Genomic DNA, 24,851 nt, shown 5'->3' on the forward strand with positions numbered 1-24,851 from the left:
CTACCATCACCCCAACCTGCTGCTGTAAGTGCCTCCGACCCCCCTCCGGCTCCCCTCCGCCCACCCTGCCAGGCCCCCGCACCGGCTACCATCCCCCCAACCTGCTCCACTGAATTCCTCCCACCAGCCCCCCCATGCTGGCTCCAATCCCTCCAGCCTCCTCCGGTGAGTGCACCCCTGCCAGGCCCCACGTGCCAGCTCCAATCCGCTCCCCTCTGCCCCCCAGGTCGCTGGAGCTGGAGGCCGTGGGGCTGAGCGGGGCAGAGGCCTTCCACGAGGTGCGGGTCCAGTCCGTGGTGGTTGAGTTCCTGCTCAGCCATGTCCAGGTGCTGTTCAGCGACAAGTTCACCTCCATCGGCAAGGACAGCGCAGGTGGGGCATGTGGGGGGCCCATCGGGGGCACAGGAGCCATGTGGGGCAGTGGGGGGCGGGGCATGGAGAGGCAGTGGGGGGTAGACAATGTGGAAAGGACAGCCGGGGTGGGGGGCAGCATGTGGGAGGGGACTGCACAGTACAGGCTGGAGGGGCAGTGCTGGGGACCAGCCTAGGAGAAGCTGGGGGGCAGCATGGGGTGGCCCTGGGGGTAGCACAGCACAGCCTGGAGGGGAGGTTCAGCCCAAGGGGGCAGCATGGAGGGCATGCGGGGGGGAGCAAGGTGCTCAGTGGTGGGGGGGCATACAGAGACTGGCTGGCTGCTGAGCTGTGGGGGGGAACAGACTCTGCCCTAGAGGAGGCTGGGATCTTTGTCTGCTGCCTTGTTTGTGATGCTGCGCTGCTGGGCACCCCCCCCCCACTCAGACCTGCTCCCTGGCCCCCAGCAGGGGGTTGGGGTGGGGCTGGGTGGAGGCTGCTGCTCCAAGGGTGGGGACCTGTCCCCAGTGGCATTGGGCGGGGTGCGTGAGGGGGGATGGCCAGCAGCAGGATTTGAGGGGTGGTCTCCTTGCCTCACCCCATCCCCCCAGATCCAGCTTTGTGCCCTCTCGCTGTCTTGTGTCCTTGGGGGTGTGGCAGGGAGGGGCTCGGGGGGATGGGGGCAGCAAGGGATGGAGGGAGACACCTGAGGGATTCTGAGGGGTAGATGTGGGGGGAACTGGGGAAGGTTGGCAACAGTGGGGTTTGGAGGGGTGGAGGGGCATTGGGGAGGCTGGGGACAGTGGGGTTTGGGGCGATGGGGCAGTTTGGGGGGTGGGGGGCACAGGGAGGCTGGGTGCAGTGGGGTTTAGGGGGATGGGGCAGTTTGGGGGAAGTTTGGGGGCAGTGGGTTTGGGGGGACAGTTTGGGGGCAGTGGGGTTTGAGGTCCCCACAGCGAGTCCACCTGGGGACCTTCACCCCCCAAAGGGCCCTGCACCCCCACTCCGCAGTCACAGGGACTCAGCCAGTGTGTGACACAGGAGGTTTATTAGTCGGGGGATCTTGTTAGCACAGAAATCAGGAACTTTCACCAGAGTCCATCTGGAGGGGTTGGGGGGACGTCCAGAGCCCTTGGCTCCTCCCCCTTCCCCCCAGTCCCAAACCAGGGGACTGACCCTTTCAGCTGCCCATTGCCCCCTCTCCTTCCTTTGTTTCTTTCCCGGGCCAGCAGGTCCCGGGTCTCTGGTCTGCACCAGCACTCGGGCTGGTTCTTGCAGAGGAGGGGGCCTGGCCCGGCCCTCAGTTGCCAGGATACGGCGTGTGGGCCATTCTCTGCAGCCCACCAGCAGTCACACCTGCCCTCTAGGGGTCTCTGCAACGATCACCCCCCCTTATCCCACCACATGGGGAAACTGAGACACACCAGTTTTCAGAGAAAACATTAAGAACATTCCCACTTTGTCACACTGGGGAAGGCTGGAGGCAGTGGGGTTTGGAGGGGTGGGGGGCAGTGGGGCAGTGGGAGAAGTTTGGGGGCAGTGGGCCATGGGGAGCTATTGGGGCAGCCAGTGCCACCCGCCCCCACCCTGTGCTTTGCTCTCTGTGTAGCAAGCTGATCTGTTCTCTGCAGCTACCCCCCGGTCCCTAGCCTGGGGCTGTACCCCCGCTCCCCTGCTGCATGTCAGGATCCCAGGCCCAGGGAGAGGGGGCTCTGCTCTGGGCATGGGGGTGCCCCTGGGCTCTGGCGTGATGCCCCCCCGACCACCCTCTAACCCTGTTCTCTCTCCAGCCCCCCAGCCGGCACCCCGGAAGCTGGCCTGGCCCCCCAAGACCGGCCGGCTGCTCACCCTGCCCGAAGCCCTGAGCAAGGCCCAGAGGGAGCCGGAGACGCAGCAAGATGGGGTGGGGGGTGTGCCGGAGGAACAGGGGGACTAAGGGGGCGGGGGGGATCATCCACTCCCCCTGGATCAGATTCATGGACCCATGAACCCCTCTATCCTGCCACCTCCCTGTCGCCCACGGGCCCCTCTGCCCCCCAGTATCCTGCCCCCTCCCTGCCACCCACGGGCCCCTCCACCCCCCGGTATCCTGACCCCTCCCTGCCACCCACCGGCCCCTCTACATGGGCTGTGGGGTACCATGGCTCCGTGACCCCACCCCCCGCTCTGGTGCAGTCAGCTGCACCCCCAGATAAGCGCTGATCCCAGACACTGCGGTGGGGAGGTGCCCATAGCAGGGGGTTCTGGCGGCCCAGGTCGCTGGCTGTGGGGCAGGAGCAGGGTGGCACAGCTCTCCCTGCGTGGGGCCCCATGGGCTCTCAGGGCTGGGGCAGGGCAGGACAGGGTCAGTGCCCACCCAGGCAGGGAGGCTCAGGCCCTGGATTTAACCAGCTCCTGTTGAGAACAAGAGAACATTAAATGTCCAGCTGGTAATGCCCCGCATTGGTGATTCATGGTGCCCGGCACCCAGCGGCTCGCCCTGGGGAGACAACTGGCTGGGGGTGGGGATGGGGGGCTGACATTGACTGGGCCTGGTGGTGGGAGGACACTGAGCCTGGTGGGGATGGGGGGTTGCTGAAGTGGGGGGCTGCCAAGGCAGACTGGGGAGGCAGGTGCTAGGGGGGCAACGAGACAGGCTGGGGAGGGGGTTGCTGAGCTGGGGGGCTGCTGGAGGTGCTGAGGCAGGCTGGGGAGGGGGGTGCTGGGGGGGGGTGCCCAGACAGGCTGGGGAGGAGGGTGCTGAGGCAGGTGGGGGCCTGAGGTGGGGGGTGCTAGGGGGGCACCACGGAAGGCTAGGGGGTGCCAAGGCAGGCTAGGAAAGGGGGTGCTGAGGTGGGGAGGTGCTAAGACAGGCTGGGGAGGGGGTGCTGGGGGCACCGAGGCAGGCTGGGGAGGGGCGTTCTGGGGATGCCCAGGTAGGCTGGGAGGTGCCGAGACAGGCTAGCCCTGTGGTGGGAGGGAGGGGTGGACAATCCTGCGACCAAATGCAGTGGGGTGTGGAACTTGGGGGGGCCCATAGAGTGCTGGGCCTGGATGCTGGGGGGCTGAGGCCGAGGCCAACGTGAGCTGCAGTGGGGGGGGGCAACCTCCCCCACACACACACACACCGGGGAAGCTGCCTTCTGTGCTGACCAGCTGGGACCTGCGGAGCCCTGAGCCCAGCGCCCGGCCATGCTGAGGGGGCTGGGCCCTGCATTGGCACCTGGCTCCCCGCCCCTCACCCAGGTAACAACTCCCAGTGCCCAGCTGCGCTGCTGCGTCTCTGCGGAGTCGAGCCTCCCCCTGGCCCGCCTCTCCCCATGGGCTCACAGTGCCATCGCTGGTTTCCACAGTGAGATCCCTGCAGCCTGCCAGGGCGTTAAATCCTGTCCTGCTGCTGGCACTAGGGGGCACCATAGTGCTTGGGGCTGAGTAGGGGGTGCCGTATTGCAGGGAGAGGAGCAGGGGGCGCTGTGCTGCAGGGAGCGGAGTGGGGGCTCAGCAGGGGGCGCTGTGCTGCAGGGAGCGGAGTGGGGGCTCAGCAGGGGGCGCTGGGTTCCGGGGAGCAGGGCAGGGGGCTCAGCAGGGGGCGCTGTGCTGCGGGGAGCGGGGCGGGGGCTCAGCAGGGGGCGCTGGGCTGCGGGGAGCAGGGAGGGGGCTCAGCAGGGGGCGCTGTGCTGCGGGGAGCGGGGCGGGGGCTCAGCAGGGGGCGCTGGCTGCGGGGAGCGGGGCGGGGGCTCAGCAGGGGGCGCTGGGCTGCAGGGAGCGGAGTGGGGGCTCAGCAGGGGGCGCTGGGTTCCGGGGAGCAGGGCAGGGGGCTCAGCAGGGGGCGCTGTGCTGCGGGGAGCGGGGCGGGGGCTCAGCAGGGGGCGCTGGGCTGCGGGGAGCAGGGAGGGGGCTCAGCAGGGGGCGCTGGCTGCGGGGAGCGGGGCGGGGGCTCAGCAGGGGGCGCTGGGGAGCGGGGCGGGGGCACCGCAGGGGGTGCTGGGCTGCGGGGAGCGGGGCGGGGGCTCAGCAGGGGGCGCTGGCTGTGGGGAGCGGGGCAGGGGGCTCAGCAGGGGGCGCTGGGCTGCGGGGAGCGGGGCGGGGGCTCAGCAGGGGGCGCTGGGGAGCGGGGAGGGGGCTCAGCAGGGGGTGCTGGGCTGCGGGGAGCGGGGCGGGGGCTCAGCAGGGGGCGCTGGCTGTGGGGAGCGGGGCGGGGGCTCAGCAGGGGGCGCTGGGGAGCGGGGCGGGGGCTCAGCAGGGGGCGCTGGGGAGCGGGGTGGGGGCTCAGCAGGGGGTGCTGGGCTGCGGGGAGCGGGGTGGGGGCTCAGCAGGGGGTGCTGGGCTGCGGGGAGCGGGGCGGGGGAGCTGCAGAGAGGGGCTCAGTAGGGGGCTCTGTGCTCCAGCGAGGGACTGAGATTCTTGTGGGGCAGGCCCAGCTGACCTCCCCCCCGTCTGTGTCCCTGTCCCCCAGGGCGCTCCTGCCTCCCACGCCCCAAGTCCCTGCTGGGCAGCTGCCCCTCAACCCGCCTGCTCTCGCTGGAGGAGGCCCAGGCCCGGACGCAGGCCCAGGCCCAGGCCCAAGCCCAAGCCCAAGCCCAAGCCCAGCACACGGCCCCTGGCCAGGCCAAGAGACCTGAGGCCGAGACCGGACGGGGGCCCCCGGGGAGGCTGCCCCTCGCGCTGGACTCTCCCCATGACAGGTAATGGGGCCTTCCCCCACTGGGGTTGCTGGCTCTGGGGTGGGGGCTGGTGAACTCAGGGGGGATGGGGCATGGGGGCCTTTCCCTCCCTAGGGGGTGCTGGCCCCCATCTGGCCCCAGAAGGTGGTGGGCTCAGGGGTGTGTGGAATGGGGCTGGCAGGGCCATGGGTTGGGCTGATGCTGACTCTCCACAGGCGCCAGGCGCGGGGCGGGAGCTGGAAAACCTTCTTTGCCTTGGGCAGGGCACCTGCCATCAGCCACAAGAGAGTGCAGCTTCCGGGCGGGCAGACGGGTGAGTGAGCCCTGCCCCATGCAGCCCCCCAGCCCCACGCAACCCCCCTGATTCCTGCCCCATGCAGCCCCCACAGCTTCCCTCAGCCCCACACAGCCTCCCAGCTTCCCCCTGACCCACGTACCCCCCATTTCCAGCCCTGCCCCACAAACCTCCCCCCAGCTCCACACCGACCTCCCAGCCCCACATCGCTCTTCCTCCTGTTCTCTGTCTCTCCCCCTGCCCCATGGAGTGGGGATGGGGGGTGTATGTTTGAGTGCTTGCTTATGTCCATTCCATGCTAGATGTGCACGCGCCCACGGGCCCAGCTGCCGGAGATTTTTCCCTTAGCAGTATCCGTAGGGCCGCCTCTGGCACCCCATGTAGCCCTGCACCCACACGCCGGTATATGGGGCACTGCTGGCCCCGCACCCCTCAGTTCCTCGTCTCCCTTTGCAATTCCAAAGTGCTCCAAGCAGTGTAACTTTATAGGTGTTGGATATAGTTGGATCTAGATCATGAAGTAGTTAGTTAGGTGAGTAATTAGGTTAGATAGTTATGTAAGTGGGGGAATGGTCCCGCTATTATGGGGAACTTTCCTGGCTTATGCACTACCCCGGTGAAATGGGCTAGCGAAAGGATCTGAGTCCTCGCTCCCACTCCTCAGGGGCTCCCCTTCCATCTCCTGTGTGGCAGAGTCCTCGTAACCCCAACAAGGCTGGGCCCAGGATTCCTGGGGGGCTCGACCCCCAACCTTGTCATGGTCACTTAGGGCAGGGGCTAGGGTGTCCCCACTCCGTGGTGCTCTCTCTGCACTGGATGCTTCCCTGACTCACTGACCATTACATACAGTTCAAAGCAAATACAATTTATTAAAGTGCACCCCATTTTAAAAAATAAGGAAGAAACAGGAAAGGTTAAAGGAAAACCTTTCACCCTGCTCTGTGGCACAGGGACATTGCAACCAGCATCTCAGGGAAGTTCAGTCCGTTCCTCACACATCCCAGGCCATGCTGCAGGTTGGACACTTGCTCAGGCTTGAGGTGGCAGGACCCTTCTTCCCAGTGTCACTCCCACCCTGTTAGGGTTACGATCCCCCTCCAAGTCTGGCCTGCCAGGCCTCTTGGCTAGAGGCATCTCCCTGTGCTGGGCCCACTGCCCAGGGTCCCCCTCGCTCTCCCCAGCTGCTGCAGCTCTGCTCCCAGCACAGCATGAGCCCCTGCTCTCTCCTTAGAATATCAGGGTTGGAAGGGACCTCAGGAGGTATCTAGTCCAACCCCCTGCTCAAAGCAGGGCTAATCCCCAGACAGCTTTTTGCCCCAGATCCCTAAATGGCCCCTCAAGGACTGAACTCACAACCCTGCATTTAGCTGGCCAGTGCTCAAACCACTGAGCTATTCCTCCCCGCTGAGGGTAGTTTTTCACCCCAGCTGGGACGTGAACCCACAAGCTCTGAAGCCAGTGCCTTATCCATTAGGCCCCATTCTGTCTGACCCAGGCAATTCCAGCTCACAGGAGGACAGGACCGCCCTGGCCTCCTGAGTCCCTGATTAGCCTGCCCACCCTGTCAATCAGGCTGACCTGTAGCATTGGCCTCTCCCCATTGCTCCTGGGGACTGTCAATCTCAGGGTCCTGATTTTCCATTGCCCCTTCCCCTTTCTTTTGGTACTGGGAGGTAGCCAACCAAAAATCCCACTAAGTTTTAGTAAGGGGACAGTTAGTCCCCTTAGGGACTTTGTCCCCAGCATGGGGCTTGCCCCATTCTCCGGGATCCCAGCCGTCTGCCATAGACCTATGCAGGTCAGTGAGCCCCGCACCAGCTGTCTGAGGTGTCTGGGGGAATCCCACACCAAAGGGAAGTGCCAGATCTGTCAGGGCTTCACAACACACTCGGAAGAACAGGGCCGTTCATCTCCAAGCCCTTCTCCCGGAGGCGACTCTCAGACAGGCCTCAGAACCCTCCCACTCCGACACAGCGCTGAGTCCCTCTGCCTACGGCGAGCCCCACCGGCACCAGGTTCCTCCTGGCAGTGGCGTACCGAGGTGGAGGGAACAGGGGGAGTAATCAAAAAAAAAAGGCATCACCTGCTGTGGCGCTTTTACTCAGCTGGCGGTGCTCCGGGTCCTTGGCAGTGGGCCCTTCACTCGCTCCGGGTGTCTTCGGCGGCACTGAAGGTCCCGCCGCCGAAGTGCCGCCGAAGACCCGGAGCGCTGCCGGGTGAGCAAAATAAAAGCGCCACAGTGGGTGGCACCTTTTTTTGTTTTTTATCACTACCAGGTGAGTACAAAGGCGCCAGGAAATTGACAAGGCGCCACTTGTGGTCAGTGGGGGAGCTTCCCCCCAGCTACACTACTGCCTCCCGGCACTGCTCACCATTGCCGGGGCCACCACAGCGATAAAACCTGGGACTCTGGTCAGCAGGCGTTGCTGGGGAGACACAGTGCTAACACCTCGGACTCCGGCTGGCGGGCGTTGCTGGGGAGACACGGTGCTAACACCTGGGACTCCGGCCGGCAGGCGTTGCTGGGGAGAGATGGTGCTAACGCTGGGACTCCGGCCGGCAGGCGTTGCTGGGGAGAGACGGTGCTAACACCTGGGATTCCGGCTGGCAGGCGTTGCTGGGGAGAGACGGTGCTAATACCTGGGACTCCGGCCGGCAGGCGTTGCTGGGGAGAGACGGTGCTAACTCCTGGGACTCCGGCCGGCAGGCGTTGCTGGGGAGAGATGGTGCTAATGCTGGGACTCCGGCCGACAGGCGTTGCTGGGGAGAGACGGTGCTAACGCCTGGGACTCCGGCCGGCAGGCGTTGCTGGGGAGAGACGGTGCTAATACCTGGGACTCCAGCCAGCAGGCGTTGCTGGGGAGAGACGGTGCTAATACCTGGGACTCCAGCTGGCAGGCGTTGCTGGGGAGAGACGGTGCTAACACCTGGGACTCCGGCCGGCAGGCGTTGCAGGGGAGAGACGGTGCTAATACCTGGGACTCCGGCTGGCAGGCGTTGCTGGGGAGAGACGGTGCTAACTCCTGGGACTCTGGCCAGCAGGCGTTGCAGGGGAGAGACGGTGCTAACGTCTGGGACTCCGGCCGGCAGGCGTTGCTGGGGAGAGACGGTGTTAACGCCTGGGACTCCGGCCACATAGATTCTCCATCCCTCAGTGGTAGAGCCAGGGGCTTTAAATGCTGCCGCCCCTCCCCAGCGCCCGCGGCTGCCCAGCCAGGCCCTGCACATTGCTCAGGCGGCCGTCGGCAGGTATTCTGAGGGCGTGCCTGAGGCCGGAGTTACAGTCTCATCTCAGGATCTGTCCCCCTGTTTTTTCCGGGACCGCCTGTCTCCCTTTCTCCTGCATGGGCCAAGGTCGCCTCGGACTGCTGGGTGCGCAACACCATAGCAGTTGGCTACACCCTGGAGTTTTCCTCCATCTCCCCCTCACACCTCTCTTCTCTGTCCCTCTTCAGAGACCCTTCTCACAGGAGGGGAATTCCTGCCTACGTCTGGGGGCCAGGGAGGAGGTTCCCCTAGACATTAGGGGGAAAGGGTTTTATGCCCGGTATTTCCTAATCCCAAAGGCCAAGGGGGGCCTCAGACCCATCCTAGGCCTGTGTCGCCTCAACAGTTATCTGAAGATGTCAAAGTTCTGCCTGGTCTCCCTGGCCTCCATCATCCCCTCTCTGGACCCAGGAGGCTGGTATGCTGCTCTTGACTTAACGTCCGCCTGCCTCCATATTTCCATCTTCCATGGCCCCAGGAGATTCCCCCATTTGGTGGTGGTGCAGCGCCTCTACTAGTTCACGGCACTGCCATTCAGCCTCTCTTCTGCTCCAAGGGTCTTCACAAAGTGCCTGGTGGTGCTGGCCTAAGGTGTCGCGGCATTCAAATCTACCCATCCCTTGAGGACTGGCTGGTCAAAGGCAGGTCCCAGGCTCACGTGCAGCACATGCCGGGATCTAGGCCTGCATCTCAATGACCAGAAGTCGACTCTGTCCCCCATTCAGAGAATAGAGTTTATAGGAGCAGTGTTTGACTCCACCCATGCCAGAGCCCACCTGCCGGAGTCCCAATTCTGGGCATGTCAGAGCCCAGTCGCTCACAGCCACCCAGGTATGCCACCAGCAGCTGGGTCACATGGCGGCATGTACCAACGTGGTGCAACGTGCACAGCTGCGGCTCAGTCTCCAGATGTGGCTGGAGTCGGTCTTCTCACGACTTGGAGCTAATGGTTACAGTTCTGTCGAACGTCCTGTCATCTCTGGCTCGGTGCCCAGCCCTGCGAGCTCTTCTGGATGGGGTCCCCTTCGTAGCTTCACTCCCATCAGTAACATTGGTCTCTGATGTGTCAGATCAGGGGTGGGGAGCCCAGCCTGGCAGCTGCAGTACCCAAGGTCTCTGGTTCTCTTCACAGAAAGGCCAGGGAGCTCAGGGCGATACGCTCGGCTGGCCATGCATTCCTCCCTATCTAAGGGGCAGAGTGGTGCAGATCTTGATGGACAATACAGCAGCAATGTTCTTCAACAAGTAAGACGGGGCCCACTCGTCTGCCCTGTGTCGGGAGGCTCTTCGCCTGTGGGACTTGTGTGTGCAGCAGACTGCTCATCTCAAGGCTTCGCACCTCCCGGGCGCCCAGAACGCGCGGGTGGATCCCCTCAGCAGGTACTTCTCCTCTCGCCACGAGTGGTCACTCCACCCAAAGGGCGTCAGCACGATCTCCCCCAAGTGGGAGACTCCCCAGGTGCACCTATTCGTGGCCACTCAGACGTGTCAGCAGTTGTGCTCATTTTACGGGCTAGCCAGCGGCTCCCTGCCTTCCCGGCTTGCCTGCGCCCTTGGATGGGGCCCTGCTGTTCACCTTCCCATTGATACTCCCAGTTCACAAGGTCCTAGGAACAAAGCGAAGGGCATCCTGGTAGCTCCTGCTTGGCCATGGTAGTTTTGGTTCGGCAGCTTTCGGATCTCTCAATGGCAACCCCACTAGAGGTCCCGCTTCGCCCAGACTTGCTCTCACAGCACCAAGGCTGTCTGCTCCATCCGAACCTAGCGTCGCTGCGTCTGATGGCATGGCTGAACACAGGCCTGCTTGGAGCTACTGTTGAGTAGCAGGAAGCCCTCCACCAGGACGACCTACCTGGTCAAGTGGAAGCGCTTCATCTACTAAGGGCCACGGATCGAGGTCTTTCTCCCTCCCGGTCATTGCTACAATCCATCTTGGAATACCTGCTCCACCTCAAGCACCAGGGCCTGGCAATCAGGGTTCACTTGTCGCCCATCTCAGCCTTTCACTCTCTGATCCAGGGCCGGTCAATCTTGGTTCATGACATGACGATCAGGTTCCTGAAGGATCTGGAGAAGCCATATCCACAGGTTTGGGATCCCATCCCTCCTTGGGACCTAAACCTGGTGCTAGCGAGGCTCATGGGTCCCCCTTTCGAGCTGCTGACTTCGTGTTCTCTGCTGCTCCTCTTATGGGAGGTCTCCTTCCTGGCGGTGATCACGTCGGCCCACAGGGTCTCCATGACGTCAGCACCCCCTTACATGGTGTTTTACAAGGACGAGGTCCAGCTGAGCCCCCACCCAGCCTTCTTACCTAAGGTGGTGTCACAGTTCACAATAATCAGGACCTCTTCCTCCCAGGTTTCTTCCCGAAGGCGAACAAGGAGCATCGGTTACACTGTATGGATGTTAGGCAGGCCTTAGCCTTCTGCACTGAGGGGACCAAACCCTTCCGTAAATCAACACAGCTCCTCGTCGCAGGGCGGGCAGGATGAAAGGTTTGCCTGTGTCTGCTCCTTGTGGATAACCGCCTGTATCAGGCTCTGCTGTGAGCCAGCAGAGTGTCACTGCTGGCCATCCAGCCTGCCCATTCCACAGAGCGCACACTTTGTCAGCAGCCTTCCTCGCACAGGTATCCGGGGTATCTGCAGAGCCGCCTCTGGTCCTCGGTCCGTATGCCATCAGCCAGCAGGCCCAGGATGAGGCCAGCTTCGCAGAGCAGTGTTGCAAGCAGCACGTCCATGAAATCAGAGCCCACCTCCAGGGATACCGCTTGGGAGTCACCTAACTTGGAATCGACACAAGCAAGCACTTGAAGAGGAGGAAACGGTACCTCCCTCTCAGAACTGCTGTTCTTCAGGTTGCGTTGCTCACGTCCATTCCACGACCTGCCCTCCTGACCCTCTGTCAGAGTTGTTGGCAAGAAGGAACTGAGGGGGTGCGGGACCGGCGGTGCCCCATATACCGGTGCATGGGCGCGGGACTCCAGGGGGCGCCAGAGCCGGCCCTACGGATACTGCTAACGGAAAAATCTCCGGCAGCCGGGCCCGTGGGCGCGTGCACACCTACCATGGAATGGACACGAGCAACACATCTCAAGGAGCAACAGTTACAGAAGAACCGTTTTTTCTGGGGGAAGGAAGGAGTGTTGGGGGGCCAGTCTGGGGTGGGGACAGGGCAGTGCTGGGGGCAGGAGAGGTGGGAGTAGAGGATGTCAGTGGGGTCCAGGCAGGGGATCGATACGGAGGTGGAGGGCTGCGGGAGGGCTAGGGGGCCTGATATTCTCACCCCTCCCCTCTCCCTGCAGGGCTCCGGGCCGACACTGTCACACTGCGATCCGCCAAGAGTGAGGAGTCACTCACGTCCCAGTCCAGCACTGCGGGTATGAGGGGCAGCGCCGGGGCGGGAGGGGATGTTCAGGGGGAAGCCAAACCCAGAGGTGGCTGCATCTCTGTGCCGGGCGAGCTGTCTCCATGCAGCGTTATGTACAGCTGTTCCCCAGCTGCCCCACCCCAGAGGTGACTGTGTCCCAGTGCTGGACGAGCAGTCCCTGTATGGTGTTGTGTGTGGCTGTTCCCCAGCTGCCCCGCCCCAGAGATGGCTGCATCTCAGTGCCAGGTGAGCTGTTCCCATGCGGCATTATGTGTGGCTGTTCCCCAGCTGCCTGTCATGTCAGGGTTGTTTACGCTGCTGTTTGTCCATCTGTCCCCAAGGCCTGCACAAACTGAACCGCCTGCGGCGCCCACGCTCCAGCAGCGACGCCTTCCCAGCCCTGCCTGGAGCCATCCCCGGGTCCCCGCAAGCCCCCCTCAAGCCCTGTCGCTCCTGCGAGTCGCTGAGCTCCTCGGCCTCTGGCGGCTGCAGCGAGAACCTGGCACCCCATCACCGCGCCTCCCTCTGGCTGGACGATGAGGGCGAGCTGGACTCGGAACCAGAGCTCAGCCCCCCTGGCTTCCTGGACTTGGACCTGCTCCCCTTCCGGCGCAGCCCCCCCTGGCACCCCTCGCTCTCTGAGGCCTCTGACTCTGCCTCCAGCCCTGCCCGCCTTCCCTTCGCCTGCAAGGTGGCCCGGGCGCTGTCACCCCGCGGCCCGGAGCCCCTCACAGCTGCCCTGGAGATCTCGGAGCCCGTGGCCATCTCGCTGCCCGCCAAGGTGCTGGAGATGCTGGGGGGGGGCGAGGCTGGGGGTGTGTTGAGGCCCGGACAGCACCGGGGGACGCGCAGCCCCCCCCACATGATCTCCCGGCTCCTGCAGGCTGGCGACGGGATGCTGACTGACAGCTGCCAGCGTGAGGTGCAGCGCAAACTGACCCGAGCCGAGAGCGGAAGCCTGGCCCAGAGTGAGTGCACCAAAACCTCCCAGCCCCCTCCAGAACTCCCCCCTCTCCAGAACTCCCCCCTGCCAAAACCTCCCAGCCCCCTCCAGAACTCCCCCTTCTCCAGAACTCCCCCCCCTGCCAAAACCTCCCAGCCCCCTCCAGAACTCCCTCCCCGACCAAAACCTCCCAGCCCCCTCCAGAACTCCCTCCCCCACCAAAACCTCCCAGCCCCCTCCAGAACTCCCCCCTCTCCAGAACTCCCCCCTGTCAAAACCTCCCAGCCCCCTCCAGAACTCCCACCCCCCGCCCACACCTCCCAGCCCCCTCCAGAACTCCCCCCCCTGCCAAAACCTCCCAGCCCCCTCCAGAACTCCCTCCCCCACCAAAACCTCCCAGCCCCCTCCAGAACTCCCCCCTCTCCAGAACTCCCCCCTGTCAAAACCTACCAGCCCCCTCCAGAACTCCCTCCCCCCGCCCAAACCTCCCAGCCCCCTCCAGAACTCCCCCCCCTGCCAAAACCTCCCAGCCCCCTCCAGAACTCCCCCCCCTGCCAAAACCTCCCAGCCCCCTCCAGAACTCCCTCCCCCACCAAAACCTCCCAGCCCCCTCCAGAAATCCCTCCCCCACCAAAACCTCCCAGCCCCTGCCAAAACCTCCCAGCCCCCTCCAGAACTCCCTCCCCCGCCCAAACCTCCGAGCCCCCGCCAGCACTCCCCCCCCTGCCAAAACCTCCCAGCCCCCTCCAGAACTCCCTCCCCCTGCCAAAACCTCCCAGCCCCCTCCAGAACTCCCCCCTCTCCAGAACTCCCCCCTGCCAAAACCTCCCAGCCCCCTCCAGAACTCCCTCCCCCGCCCAAACCTCCCAGCCCCCTCCAGAACTCCCTCCCCCACCAAAACCTCCCAGCCCCCTCCAGAACTCCCTCCCCGACCAAAACCTCCCAGCCCCCTCCAGAACTCCCTCCCCCGCCCAAACCTCCCAGCCCCCTCCAGAACTCCCTCCCCCGCCAAAACCTCCCAGCCCCCACCAGAACTCCCCCCCCTGCCAAAACCTCCCAGCCCCCTCCAGAACTCCCCCCTCTCCAGAACTCCCCCCTGCCAAAACCTCCCAGCCGCCTCCAGAACTCCCTCCCCCGCCCAAACCTCCCAGCCCCCTCCAGAACTCCTCCCCCACCAAAACCACCCAGCCCCCTCCAGAACTCCCTCCCCGCCCAAACCTCCCAGCCCCTCCAGAACTCCCTCCCCCTCCAAAACCTCCCAGCCCCCTACAGCACACCCCCCCCTTCCTAACCCTCCCAGCCCCACCCAGAACTCCCCCCTCTCCAGAACTCCCCCCTGCCAAAACCTCCCAGCCCCCTCCAGAACTCCCTCCCCCCGCCCAAACCTCCCAGCCCCCTCCAGAACTCCCTCCCCCACCAAAACCTGCCAGCCCCCTCCAGAACTCCCTCCCCCGCCCAAACCTCCCAGCCCCCTCCAGAACTCCCCCCCCGCCAAAACCTCCCAGCCCCCTCCAGAACTCCCCCCCCCGCCAAAACCTCCCAGCCCCCTCCAGAACTCCCCCCGCGCCAAAACCTCCCCCCCTCCAGAAATCCCCCCACCGCCAAAACCTCCCAGCCCCCTCCAGAACTCCCTCCCCCGCCAAAACCTCCCAGCCCCCTCCAGAACTCCCTCCCCCGCCAAAACCTCCCAGCCCCCTCCAGAACTCCCTCCCCCGCCAAAACTTCCCAACCCCCTCCAGAACTCCCTCCCCCGCCAAAACCTCCCAGCCCCCTCCAGAACTCCCTCCCCCGCCAAAACCTCCCAGCCCCCTCCAGAACTCCCTCCCCCGCCAAAACCTCCCAGCCCCCTCCAGAACTCCCCCTTCTCCAGAACTCCCCCCCCTGCCAAAACCTCCCAGCCCCCTCCAGAACTCCCCCCCTGCCAAAACCTCCCAGCCCCCTCCAGAACTCCCCCCCCTGCCAAAACCTCCCAGCCCCCTCCAGAACTCCCTCCCCCGCCAAAACCTCCCAGCCCCCTCCAGAACTCCCTCCCCCTGCCAAAACCTCCCAGCCCCCTCCAGAACTCCCTCCCCCGCCAACACCTCCCAGCCCCCTCCAGAACTCCCCCCGTGCCAAAACCTCCCAGCCCCCTCCAGAACTCCCTCCCCCGCCAAAACCTCCCAGCCCTCCACAGTACTCCCTCCCCCTGCCAAAACCTCCCAGCCCCCTCCAGAACTCCCCCCCCCGTGCCAAAACCTCCCAGCCCTCTCCAGAACTCCCTCCCCCGCCAAAACCTCCCAGCCCTCTCCAGAACTCCCTCCCCCGCCAAAACCTCCCAGCCCTCTCCACAACTCCCCCCCTTGCCATAAGCTGCCTGCACCCGCCATAACCCTCCCCCCCGCCAAAACATCCCAGCCCCCTCCAGAACTCCCTCCCCCTGCCAAAACCTCCCAGCCCCCTCCAGAACTCCCTCCCCCGCCAACACCTCCCAGCCCCCTCCAGAACTCCCCCCCCCGCCAAAACCTCCCAGCCCCCTCCAGAACTCCCTCCCCCGCCAAAACCTCCCAGCCCCCTCCAGAACTCCCTCCCCCGCCAAAACCTCCCAGCCCCCTCCAGAACTCCCCCCCCGCCAAAACCTCCCAGCCCCCTCCAGAACTCCCTCCCCCGCCAAAACCTCCCAGCCCCCTCCAGAACTCCCCCCCCCGCCAAAACCTCCCAGCCCCCTCCAGAACTCCCTCCCCCTGCCAAAACCTCCCAGCCCCCTCCAGAACTCCCTCCCCCGCCAACACCTCCCAGCCCCCTCCAGAACTCCCCCCCGTGCCAAAACCTCCCAGCCCCCTCCAGAACTCCCCCCCCCGCCAAAACCTCCCAGCCACCTCCAGAACCCCCCACCAGCCGCAACCCCCCTGCCAGAACTTACTCAGCCAGAAGGCCCCAGCCGGACCCCCGCCATCCAGAATCCCATGGCCGCCCCCCTAGCCAGAACCCCTCCAGCCGGATTCGCCAGCCAGAACCCCCACAGCTGGAACCCCTAGTCAGAACTGCCCAGAACCCCCAAACAGAACCCCCCATGTCCCCTGCTGGGGGAGTTGGGGAGCACGCAACAACACCCCAGCCTCCTACAGCACCTCCTGCTGGGCGAGGCCAGGGCTGGCGTAGCCGGGAGCTCCCCACACAGCCAGCAGCCAGCCCCACCCCCCTACAGCGCCCCCTGTTGGTGCGGCTGGCACTGACCACCCTCTTTTCTCCTCTCCCCCTTCAGGTCCTGAGTCGGAGGCTTCCCCCCCACTGCCCGGGGCGCTGTGCCTGTTTCGGCACGTTCCGCCCCCGCCGCCCCCAAAGAACCCAGCTCGGCTGATGGCACTGGCACTGGCGGAGAGCGCACACCGGGCCGCCCGGCAGCAGCAGGGGGTGCCACACAGGGAGCAGCGGGCCCAGTTCCGGCGCTCCCTGTCCCTGGAAGGTGGCGGGGAGGGGGCAGCGATGGGACCGGGCACCCTGTACTCTGTGGTGCGCCCTGGCCCTGCTGCCCAGCTCCCTGGCCCCTCTCTGCAGCGCCAGCAGAGTGAGGGGGAACCCCGGAGCCAGCGTCAGGAGCGGGCAGGGGGCCCCCAGGTGAGTGAGGGGGAGGGGGAGGGATTGCTGGTAGGGGGGTTGGGCGGGAGGGAGTTAGGGGCATTGGACCCTTAGGGTGTGTGGGGGGGAATTGGTGGCTGGGTTGGGGCAGGGGGGTTTGCCAGTTTGAACAAGGGGGATTTGGGGGCCCTGGGAGGAGGGCAGGTAGGTGGTGAGGTTTGGGGGGTTGTGGAGACAGTGCGGGGCAGTGGGTTGGGCTGGGGGCAGTAATGGTTGGGGGCAGACAGGCAGTCAGGTTGGGGTGAGGTTTGGTGTCTGTGGAGATTCAGTGGGGTTGCGGCTGGTTGGGGGAATAGGGGGTGCAGTGGGTGGGCTACAGTGAGGGAATTTAGGCGATTGTTGATGGCTGGGGAGATTGGGGGGGCTGCAGCAGGGGCAGTTTGAAGGGTTGTGGTTGGGTGAGGGGACTGGGGGATTGGGGTGCAGTGCAGGGTTTGGGGGTACAGTGGGCTGCTGAGGTTGGGGCTGTGATGGAAGGCTGGGGGGTCAACTGGAGGCGGGACTTGTGTGTGTGTGAACCCCCACTCACTAACCCTCCTTCTCGCTCCCTACAGGTCACATTGGCCAAGGCCTCTGCCCCGGGTGGGGAGGGGGGCAGGGCCAGCTTGGCAGCCCCTCCCCATTACAGCAAAGTCCCCCCCAGCACCCACCACTGGGGCCCCGAACCCCACCCGCCCTGCCAGACCCAGCCACTGCCCTTCCCCCGAGCGCTGGACCCTGCCCCCCGACACCCGCAGGCCCCACCCAAGCCCCAGGCCCCCCTGCACTTCCACCCCCCACCTGCAGCCTGTCTCAACGCCATCCCCCTGGGGCTGGGCCCCCCCTGCGCTGCCACTCCAGAGCCACAGCTGCACCAGCGCCACCACTTCCTAGCTCCCCGCCCCCCCGGCGCTGCCACCCCTCCCCGGCGCCCGCTGCTGGAGCCCGCAGCCGAGAACCTGTACTACGAGATCGTCCCAGAGCCGCCCGTGTACCGGCCCTGGCCCCTGGGCCCCCCGCACCCTCCGGCACCCCCCGAGTACCTGGCCGCCCTCAACGCCTCCTACGGTGTCTTCCAGCAGCCCAGGCCCAGCCCCTCAGTCCCAACACCCCCCCTCTGGGCCATCTTCGAGGATGGGCGCGTCCGCTACGAGCCACCGGAGCCCGTCTACGTCAATGTCCCCTTTGCTGGTCCTGCGGTAGGGCCAGAGGCCGGGGGGCACCGCCGCGGCAGGGCCAGCCCCTCGTCCTCCACCTCGTCCTCCCCTCCACTGGAGGGCGGGCACCTGCGCAGCCGCTCTGACCCTGGCGCTGCCCGCACCGCCCTGCGCCGCCCCCCAGTGCCAGCCCTGCCGCAGAAACAGAGGCAGGGCCTGCGGGCAGCACCAGGCTGGGCCTACAGACCGCCAGCGGTGCCGGGACTTTACCGCCAGCTACTAGATGTGCTGCCCTGTGGGAGCACCATGCTGCGGTTCTACCGCCCAGCACCACCTGGCTGGGAGCCGGCCGCCGCCTGCACCCCCCGCTTCACCACCTACGCTGAGCCCTCGCCCCGGCCTCCTGCCCTCCTCAGCCCTGGCCTGGTGGACGGTTACCGGCTGGGGCCCTACTCCCCCTACGCTGAGCACCTGCCCCCCCAGTATGGCAATGTGGAGAGGAAGGAGGGGCCTCCCCCACCGCCCGCATGCCTGGCTCCCAACTGGACAGTGCGCTCTGAGGGGCAGACTCGGAGCTACTGCTGAGGGGGGGCCCGGGCTGGACCACGAGGGACCCTGGCTGGGGGGCTGGAGGACCTGTGTTGAGCTCCCCAAGTGCTGACACCCCCTCCCCCCCAGGTGCAGGATCTGAGCATTGACTGGGGACCATTGCTGAGACAGTCGGGCTGTGACATCACGGGAGGCCCCAATGATGTCACCCAAAGTCTGTATGACATGCCTGAGCTGCTGCAGGGCTGGAGTGATATCACACTGGGATCATCAATGGCAGGAGGATGGGCACTGTGACATCACAATGAGGCCACCAATGGCAACAGGACTGGTACAGTGACATCGCTACAGGGCCATCAATGGTGGGATGAACACCTGATGTGACGGCAGCCCAACTGCATTGCTGCTCCCCAATGATGTAACAGCTGCTCTCCAATGACCTCAGGGCCCCTCAGTGACATCACCACATCCCATACGACACCACTGGGCTACAGTTTCCATCACAACCAGTATGCATCATTGCCCACCTTGGCTAGGCCCTCACCTACTAATAGCAACCGCCTCAGTGTGACATAGGGAGGGGGCACTGGTGACATCAGCAGAACCATGAATGACATCACTACCCTGACTGCCCCCTGGGGCCAGTGTGGGGCATAAAACTCTTGGGGTCTTACCCTGCTGCCAGCCCTGGTAATAGGGGGACCCTCCCTGACCCCCTGTGGGCGGGATGGGGGGGGCTGTTCTATAAAGTTTTTAAAGCTGAGCAAGATTTCTAACGTTTTAACCCTTCATTAACCCAATTAAAACACCCCCACCCTGAGATGGGACCCCGGGGGCGGTACCAAGGGGAGGGGAGGGAGGCTAAAGGAAAAAAATCTCTCCCCAGCCTGCCTGTCTGACCTCCCTGGTCAGCATGACCCATGGGCTGGGGTGGGGGGTGTACGTCTCTGGCTAGATTAGGGGTGTGCCTGCTGCCCCCTGCTGGAGGAGCTGAGCCCTGCTTGGGGGGTGTGATGGTTGGTGCTTGGTTGTGTTGTGTGGCTGTGGCTGTAGTTGTCTGGTTGTGGCAGTACCGCAGTGTATGTGTGGGGGTATGTTATGGGGTAGCTGAAGGTGTCGGGGGGCACTCCCTGTTGATCCTCCCAGTGGCTGAGAGCGGTGATTGCTGGGGGTGGGTGGCAGCTGTCTGATTTTATTGCACTAACTCCCATTGTGACTTTGGGGGGGGGGTCCCCTGGGAGTTATGACCTTTGACCCCCCCATACCCTGTACCCCCCACCCACATGATAAAGGGGCAGTGCTGTGACCAGCTGGGCGCAGTGTGGGTGGGTTTGCCCTGGGAGTGCTGACCTCTCCCAATACCCTAATCCTATAACCCACCGCCCAGCCAAAATCCCACAGATTGGGGGAGGGGCTAATCCTGGTTCACCTAATTCAGCCCCATCCCCACTGGGGTGCTGCTGTGACTGTTCCCCTGGTGAGTGTATTTGTTGAAGATCCTGCCCTCCCCCGATTCTGTACTAAATGGTTTAAACCAACCCCATTAACTAATAAAGACAAAAAAAACAAAAACCCAAGCTGCCTATGTAGTTCCTCCTCTTCACAACACAAGAACTCGGGGTCACTCAATGCAATTCATAGGCAGCAGGTTTTAAACAAACCAAAGGAAGGACGACTTCACACAGTGCCTAGTCAACCTGTGGAACTCCTTGCCAGAGGATGTTGTGAAGGCCAGGACCACAACAGGGTTCAGAAAAGGTCCATCAAGGGCTATTAGGATGGGCAGGGATGGTGTCCCTAGTCTCTTTGCCAGAAGCTGGGAATGGGCAACAGGGAATGGATCACTTGATGGTTACCTGTTCTGTTCACTCTCTCTGGGGCACCTGGCACTGGGCACTGGTGGAAGGCAGGATACTGGGCTAGATGGACCTTGGGTCTGACCCAGTCTGGCCGTTCTTATGTTCTTCAATTTGGGGGTGGGGGCTGTAAGCCAGGACTCCTGAGTTCTATCCCCAGCTCTGGGAGTGGGAGAGGACTGGGGTTGAGTGATTGGTTTGGGGGGGGGGCTGGTAGCCAGGATTCCTGGGTTCTATCCCCAACTCCGGGAGAGGAGTGGGGTCTAGAGGGTTAGCGTGGGGCTGAGTGTGCTGGAGTGGGCATTCAGTTCCCCCATATGCTGCATTGCTAACTAGGTGATGGGACAAGGTGGGTGCTTTGCTGCTTAGCCCCAGTGTGATGGATGCTTGGCTGGGTGGGGCTGGGCCCCCTCTGGGGGTACACGTCTCCCTTGTGGTCCCACAGGAGGAGTCGCTGGAGGGAGCCCCCAGTGAGGAGCAGGCGGCTGGAGGCCCCAAGGGTCAGTCCCAGGGGACGGAGAAGCCAAGTGGCTTCCCCTGGTGGCAGAGAGAGACCATAAGGGGGGCTGGCCCACAGCTGCCCACCCCCAAGGCACCAGGCCTGCAGAGCTGTGACAGGCAGCAGTGGCTGGATGGATGCTGAAGGGACTGGCAGCCGGAAATGGCCTGTAGCCAGCCCAGCTGGACTGGGAGTAAGGGGCTGGCCCGGGGAGGCTCAGTAAGATGCAGCCGATTGCACAAGAAGGGTGAGTGCTCTGAGAAGCAGGTTCCAGGCCCAAGTGGGCGGTCACAAGGCTCCAGGAGCAGCAGAGGCAGCAGCTGGGCATCCCCCAAACCCAGTTCCCCGTCCAGCAGGGGAGTTTCACACCTTGTCTGTCCTGTGCTGGAGCTGAGCGTGAAGGAGCTGGAAGCGTGGGAGAAGCAGTGGCAGCATAAACTGGAACTGGAGACACGGAGAGGCAGAGGGACCCACCGAGGGGAGAGTTGGGAAAGGCCCCCGGATGCCACTTCCGTAGGGAACCTAGATACTGGGAGCGGGGGGAGGACTATAGACACCTAGTTCTTTGCTGTGGGGCAGGCCTGTGATATGACCCAGGCTGCAAATGGGGCAAGGGTGCAGGTCTTGCTAGGCTGGGGGGAGGGGTGCACCTGGCTGGGTTGGCGCAGCTGGGTGAGCTCTGGCCTCAGGCCCTGACAATGGGGTTAGGGAGCCTGAAGTCCAAGGATCTGCACAGGGCAGGTGGGCAGCTGCGTTTGCAGACAGTAGGGCTGGGTGTGAAAAGCGACCCAAAGGGGACTGGCCTAGGACGGGGGGGGGTCACTCGGGCACCCCAGAAGTGGGAGTCAGGCAAAGCCAAATCAGGAGTGATGGCCACTGGGGAAGACCACCAAGACCTGAGCTGTAATTACTATGGGCAAACAGGGCCCAAGTGGGCACGGGGCCCAAAGGGTAAAGAACTAGTGGCCAAGCAGAAGGGTTAACTGGGGAGGGCGCCCAGGCAGAGAGGGGGCACCAGCTTCCCAGGCGGGTGTGGATGGCTGCGCACTGGGGGCGGGCCAGGTGCAGTCAATTTACAGGGTGGGCACAGGGCAGTTCCAGGGAGCAATCACTACACCCCCCCCCCCGCCCCTTGAGTTGGAAGGGAGGAGAGTCCTGGGGTACCAGGCCATGGGCGCTGAGGGGATGCTGGCCTGGCCCCAGGTGGTGGACTCAGCCCAGTTAGTGGCAATGATCCCTCACTCTGGGGGCGGGGGGAGGGGGCTTAGCCCCTGGTTATGGTGCCTGTAGCGAGGGTCTGAGATGGTGGGGCCAAAGAGGGGCCCAAAGAGGTTGGGGTGCAGGCGGGGCTGATGGGGAATGAGCTGATGGCCTGGCTGGGTGATGCCCAGAGCGCCCTGGTCTGTCCTGGAGCTAAAGCCAGGGACGGCCACCCCGCCTTGGTGCCAGAGGAAGGGATCCACCGGGCTTAACAAGGCTCAAGGCTTTGTCCTAAGGTGGGGAAACCAAGACACAGCCAGTGAGGGCCCTGACCCCAGGCCAGCGAGGAGGGACTCCCACCCTCTACCCCAGCAGCCAAATTTCAGCCAGAGCTGCAGAAGGATCCCTGCTTGGAAGAGCTGAGGGCCCTGGCTGGCTGCAGTGCGGCAGGACCCCGGGGAAAGGCCAGCAGGGCCGGATTCCTGGGGGACATGGGATTCCTGGAGCAGGTTCCCTGGGGAAAACTGAACTGTGGGCGATCAGGAGGCAGGCGGGGGTCTCCCAGAAGTGCCACCACTGGCTATTTTACAGGGCCTCTGACAGGACATCCGGAATCCAGCACACCAGGCAGAGGCTGCTGCAGAACGTGACACAGTCAGGCAGCACTGCAGGTCCTATGACCCCTGCCAAAGGGTGGGGAAGGCCCAGGATAAGGTAAAGCAGCCTGGAGACCCCTGCCCCTCACAGAGGGACCTGTTCAGAAGGTGGCTGTGGCCATAGTGGGGCCCCTCAGCATGCCAACTTGGGCCAGGAAGAAATACATTCTGGTGGCAGTAGATTGTACCACCCATCGGCGGTGGCTCTGTCCTCCAGCGAGGCAGACATGTGACAGATGCGCTGCTGACCATGTTCAGCAGAGTGGGGTTCCCCCAGGAGGTCCTTACAGATTAGGGGTCCAATGTCATGCCAGCCCTGCTCTGGGGCTGTGAGGGAAATGTGGGATCCGGCACATCCCCCCCAGTCCAATGGGCTGGTGGAGAGGTTTAATGGGACCCTGAAGCTGATGCTGAGGACTTTTATAGCCCAGCATCTGCAGGACTGGGACAGGTATCTACCCCGCCTGCTGTTTGCACACCAGGAAGTTCCCGAGGAATCCACAGGGTTCCTGTTGCATTGCTGTACTGGGGGAGAGGAAGGGGACACCTGGACTTGGTGAGGAACAAATGGGAGGGGAAGGTCTCGCCCGATGGAGAATCAGTGGTGGAGTATGTGCTGTCCTTTCAGGAAAGGCTCACTGAGGTCATGGGCTGGGCCAGGGAGAAGCTATTCCGGGCCCAAGGGAGGCAGCCCACCTGGTATGACCACACAGCATGTGTTCGCGCCTATGGCACCAGGGGATGGTTCTCAGCCCAGTGCAGCAGAACAAGCTACAAGCTGCCTGGGATGGGCCCTTTAAGGGCATCACAGAACTGAATGAGGTGAACTACATGGTGGCGCTGTCCAAACGGGCCCACAGCCACCGAGTGCGCCATGTCCACCTGCTGAAGCCGTACGTGAACAGGGAGCGGTTGGTGCTGGTTGTGTGTGGGCAGTGGGAGAAGGGGGGAGACACCCTGGTGGGTCTCAGGGCTGTGCCAGGAGCCAGCCGCCCAATGGAATCAATTCCCCTCTCTGCCCAGCTAACCCCTGCCCAGCAGGCAGAGATCAGAGAGCTGCTGCGTTCCTACCGGCCACTGTTCTCCAACTGGCCTGGGCTCACTAACCTGGCAGTCCACCGGGTGGACACAGGAGCCAACCCTCCCATCAGGTGTTCCCCATTCAGAGTCACTGGGAACACAGCCCAGGCCCTGGAGAGAGAGGTCAGGGACATGCTGGCCCTAGGGGTGATCCAGTGTCTACTAGTCCCTGGGCCTCCTCCCATGGTGCTGGTCCCCAAAGAAGGGTCAGTCAGATCCGGTGTCTGACACCTGCCATGGGCCTGGGACGGACGAGATTCCAGACAAGCTGGGAGCCCTGTTTCCTTACCAACATGGACCTCACCATGGGCCACTGGCTGGTGCCCTTGGCTCCAGTCGCCTAGCTGAAATCTGCCTTCACCACCCCAGTTGGGCTCAGTGAGTTCCTGGCTCTCCCTTTTGGCCTTCTGGGGGCACCTGCCAGTGCCAGGCGGGCTGGTCACTGAGGGGGAGGGAGGACTTGGCCTGGGCATACACTGACCCTAGCTGTACCTTAGCCAGCCTGGGAGGAACTGTCCTGGCTGATGGGTAGAGATGTGTAACGTGGGATGGCCGAGGTGTCAGACCCGGATCACAAGATGGGCAGCGGCTACAGCTGGTGGAGATGCTCAGAGACTGGCCTCTATTGAGCGCAACCTTAGCAGAGGTCGCTTCAGCCAGCAGCAGGGCGATAATCAACTGCCCCCCACCCCCCCGCGGGTGACAAGGCAGCTGCTATAATTGTCCCATGCCCATTAAGGTAACTCAGTTTCGTATCCCGGTAGGGTGGGCTGGCAGGTTCATAGAATCATAGAATCTCAGGGTTGGAAGGGACCTCAGGAGGTATCTAGTCCAATCCCCTGCTCAAAGCAGGACCAATTCCCACCTAAATCATCCCAGCCAGGGCTTTGTCAAGCCTGACCTTAAAAACCTCTAAGGAAGGAGAGTCCACCACCTCCCTAGGGAACCCATTTCAGTGCCTCATCACCCTCCTAGTGAAATGGTGTTTCCTAATATCCACCCTAAACCTCCCCCACTGCAACTTGAGACCATTACTCCTTGTTCTGTCATCTGCTACCACTGAGAACAGTCTAGATCCATCCTCTTTGGAACCCCCTTTCAGGTAGCTGAAAGCAGCTATCAAATCCCCCCTCATTCTTCTCTTCTGCAGACTAAACAATCCCAGTTCCCTCAGCCTCTCCTCATAAGTCATGTGCTCCAGCCCCCTAATCATTTTTGTTGCCCTCCGCTGGACTCTTTCCAATTTTTCCACATCCTTCTTGTAGTGTGGGGCCCAAAACTGGACACGGTACTCCAGCTGAGGCCTCATCAATGTTGAACAGAGGAGAATGATCATGTCCCTCGATCTGCTGGCAATGCCCCTACTTATACAGCCCAAAATGCCATTAGCCT

The 24,851-nt window shown here is 63.6% G+C and overlaps 1 protein-coding gene across 5 annotated transcripts in view; it reads left to right on the top strand.

Annotated features, from left to right (window-relative positions):
* ARHGAP33 (Rho GTPase activating protein 33) overlaps nucleotides 1–19,755 on the top strand; it is a 73,969-nt gene extending 54,214 nt beyond the window's left edge. For all 5 annotated transcript variants that reach the window (XM_044991286.1, XM_044991290.1, XM_044991287.1 and 2 more), the window contains 7 exons: nucleotides 227–372; nucleotides 4,787–5,015; nucleotides 5,210–5,307; nucleotides 11,861–11,935; nucleotides 12,267–12,893; nucleotides 16,110–16,462; nucleotides 17,038–19,755. In XM_044991286.1, the coding sequence (XP_044847221.1) occupies nucleotides 227–372; nucleotides 4,787–5,015; nucleotides 5,210–5,307; nucleotides 11,861–11,935; nucleotides 12,267–12,893; nucleotides 16,110–16,462; nucleotides 17,038–18,204 (2,695 nt within the window). In that variant the 3' untranslated portion in view covers nucleotides 18,205–19,755. The remainder of the gene's footprint in view (nucleotides 1–226; nucleotides 373–4,786; nucleotides 5,016–5,209; nucleotides 5,308–11,860; nucleotides 11,936–12,266; nucleotides 12,894–16,109; nucleotides 16,463–17,037) is intronic.
* The last annotated feature ends 5,096 nt before the right edge of the window (nucleotides 19,756–24,851 follow it).

This window comes from Mauremys mutica, chromosome 17, assembly GCF_020497125.1.
Source record: "Mauremys mutica isolate MM-2020 ecotype Southern chromosome 17, ASM2049712v1, whole genome shotgun sequence".
Classification (NCBI taxonomy): domain Eukaryota; kingdom Metazoa; phylum Chordata; order Testudines; family Geoemydidae; genus Mauremys; species Mauremys mutica.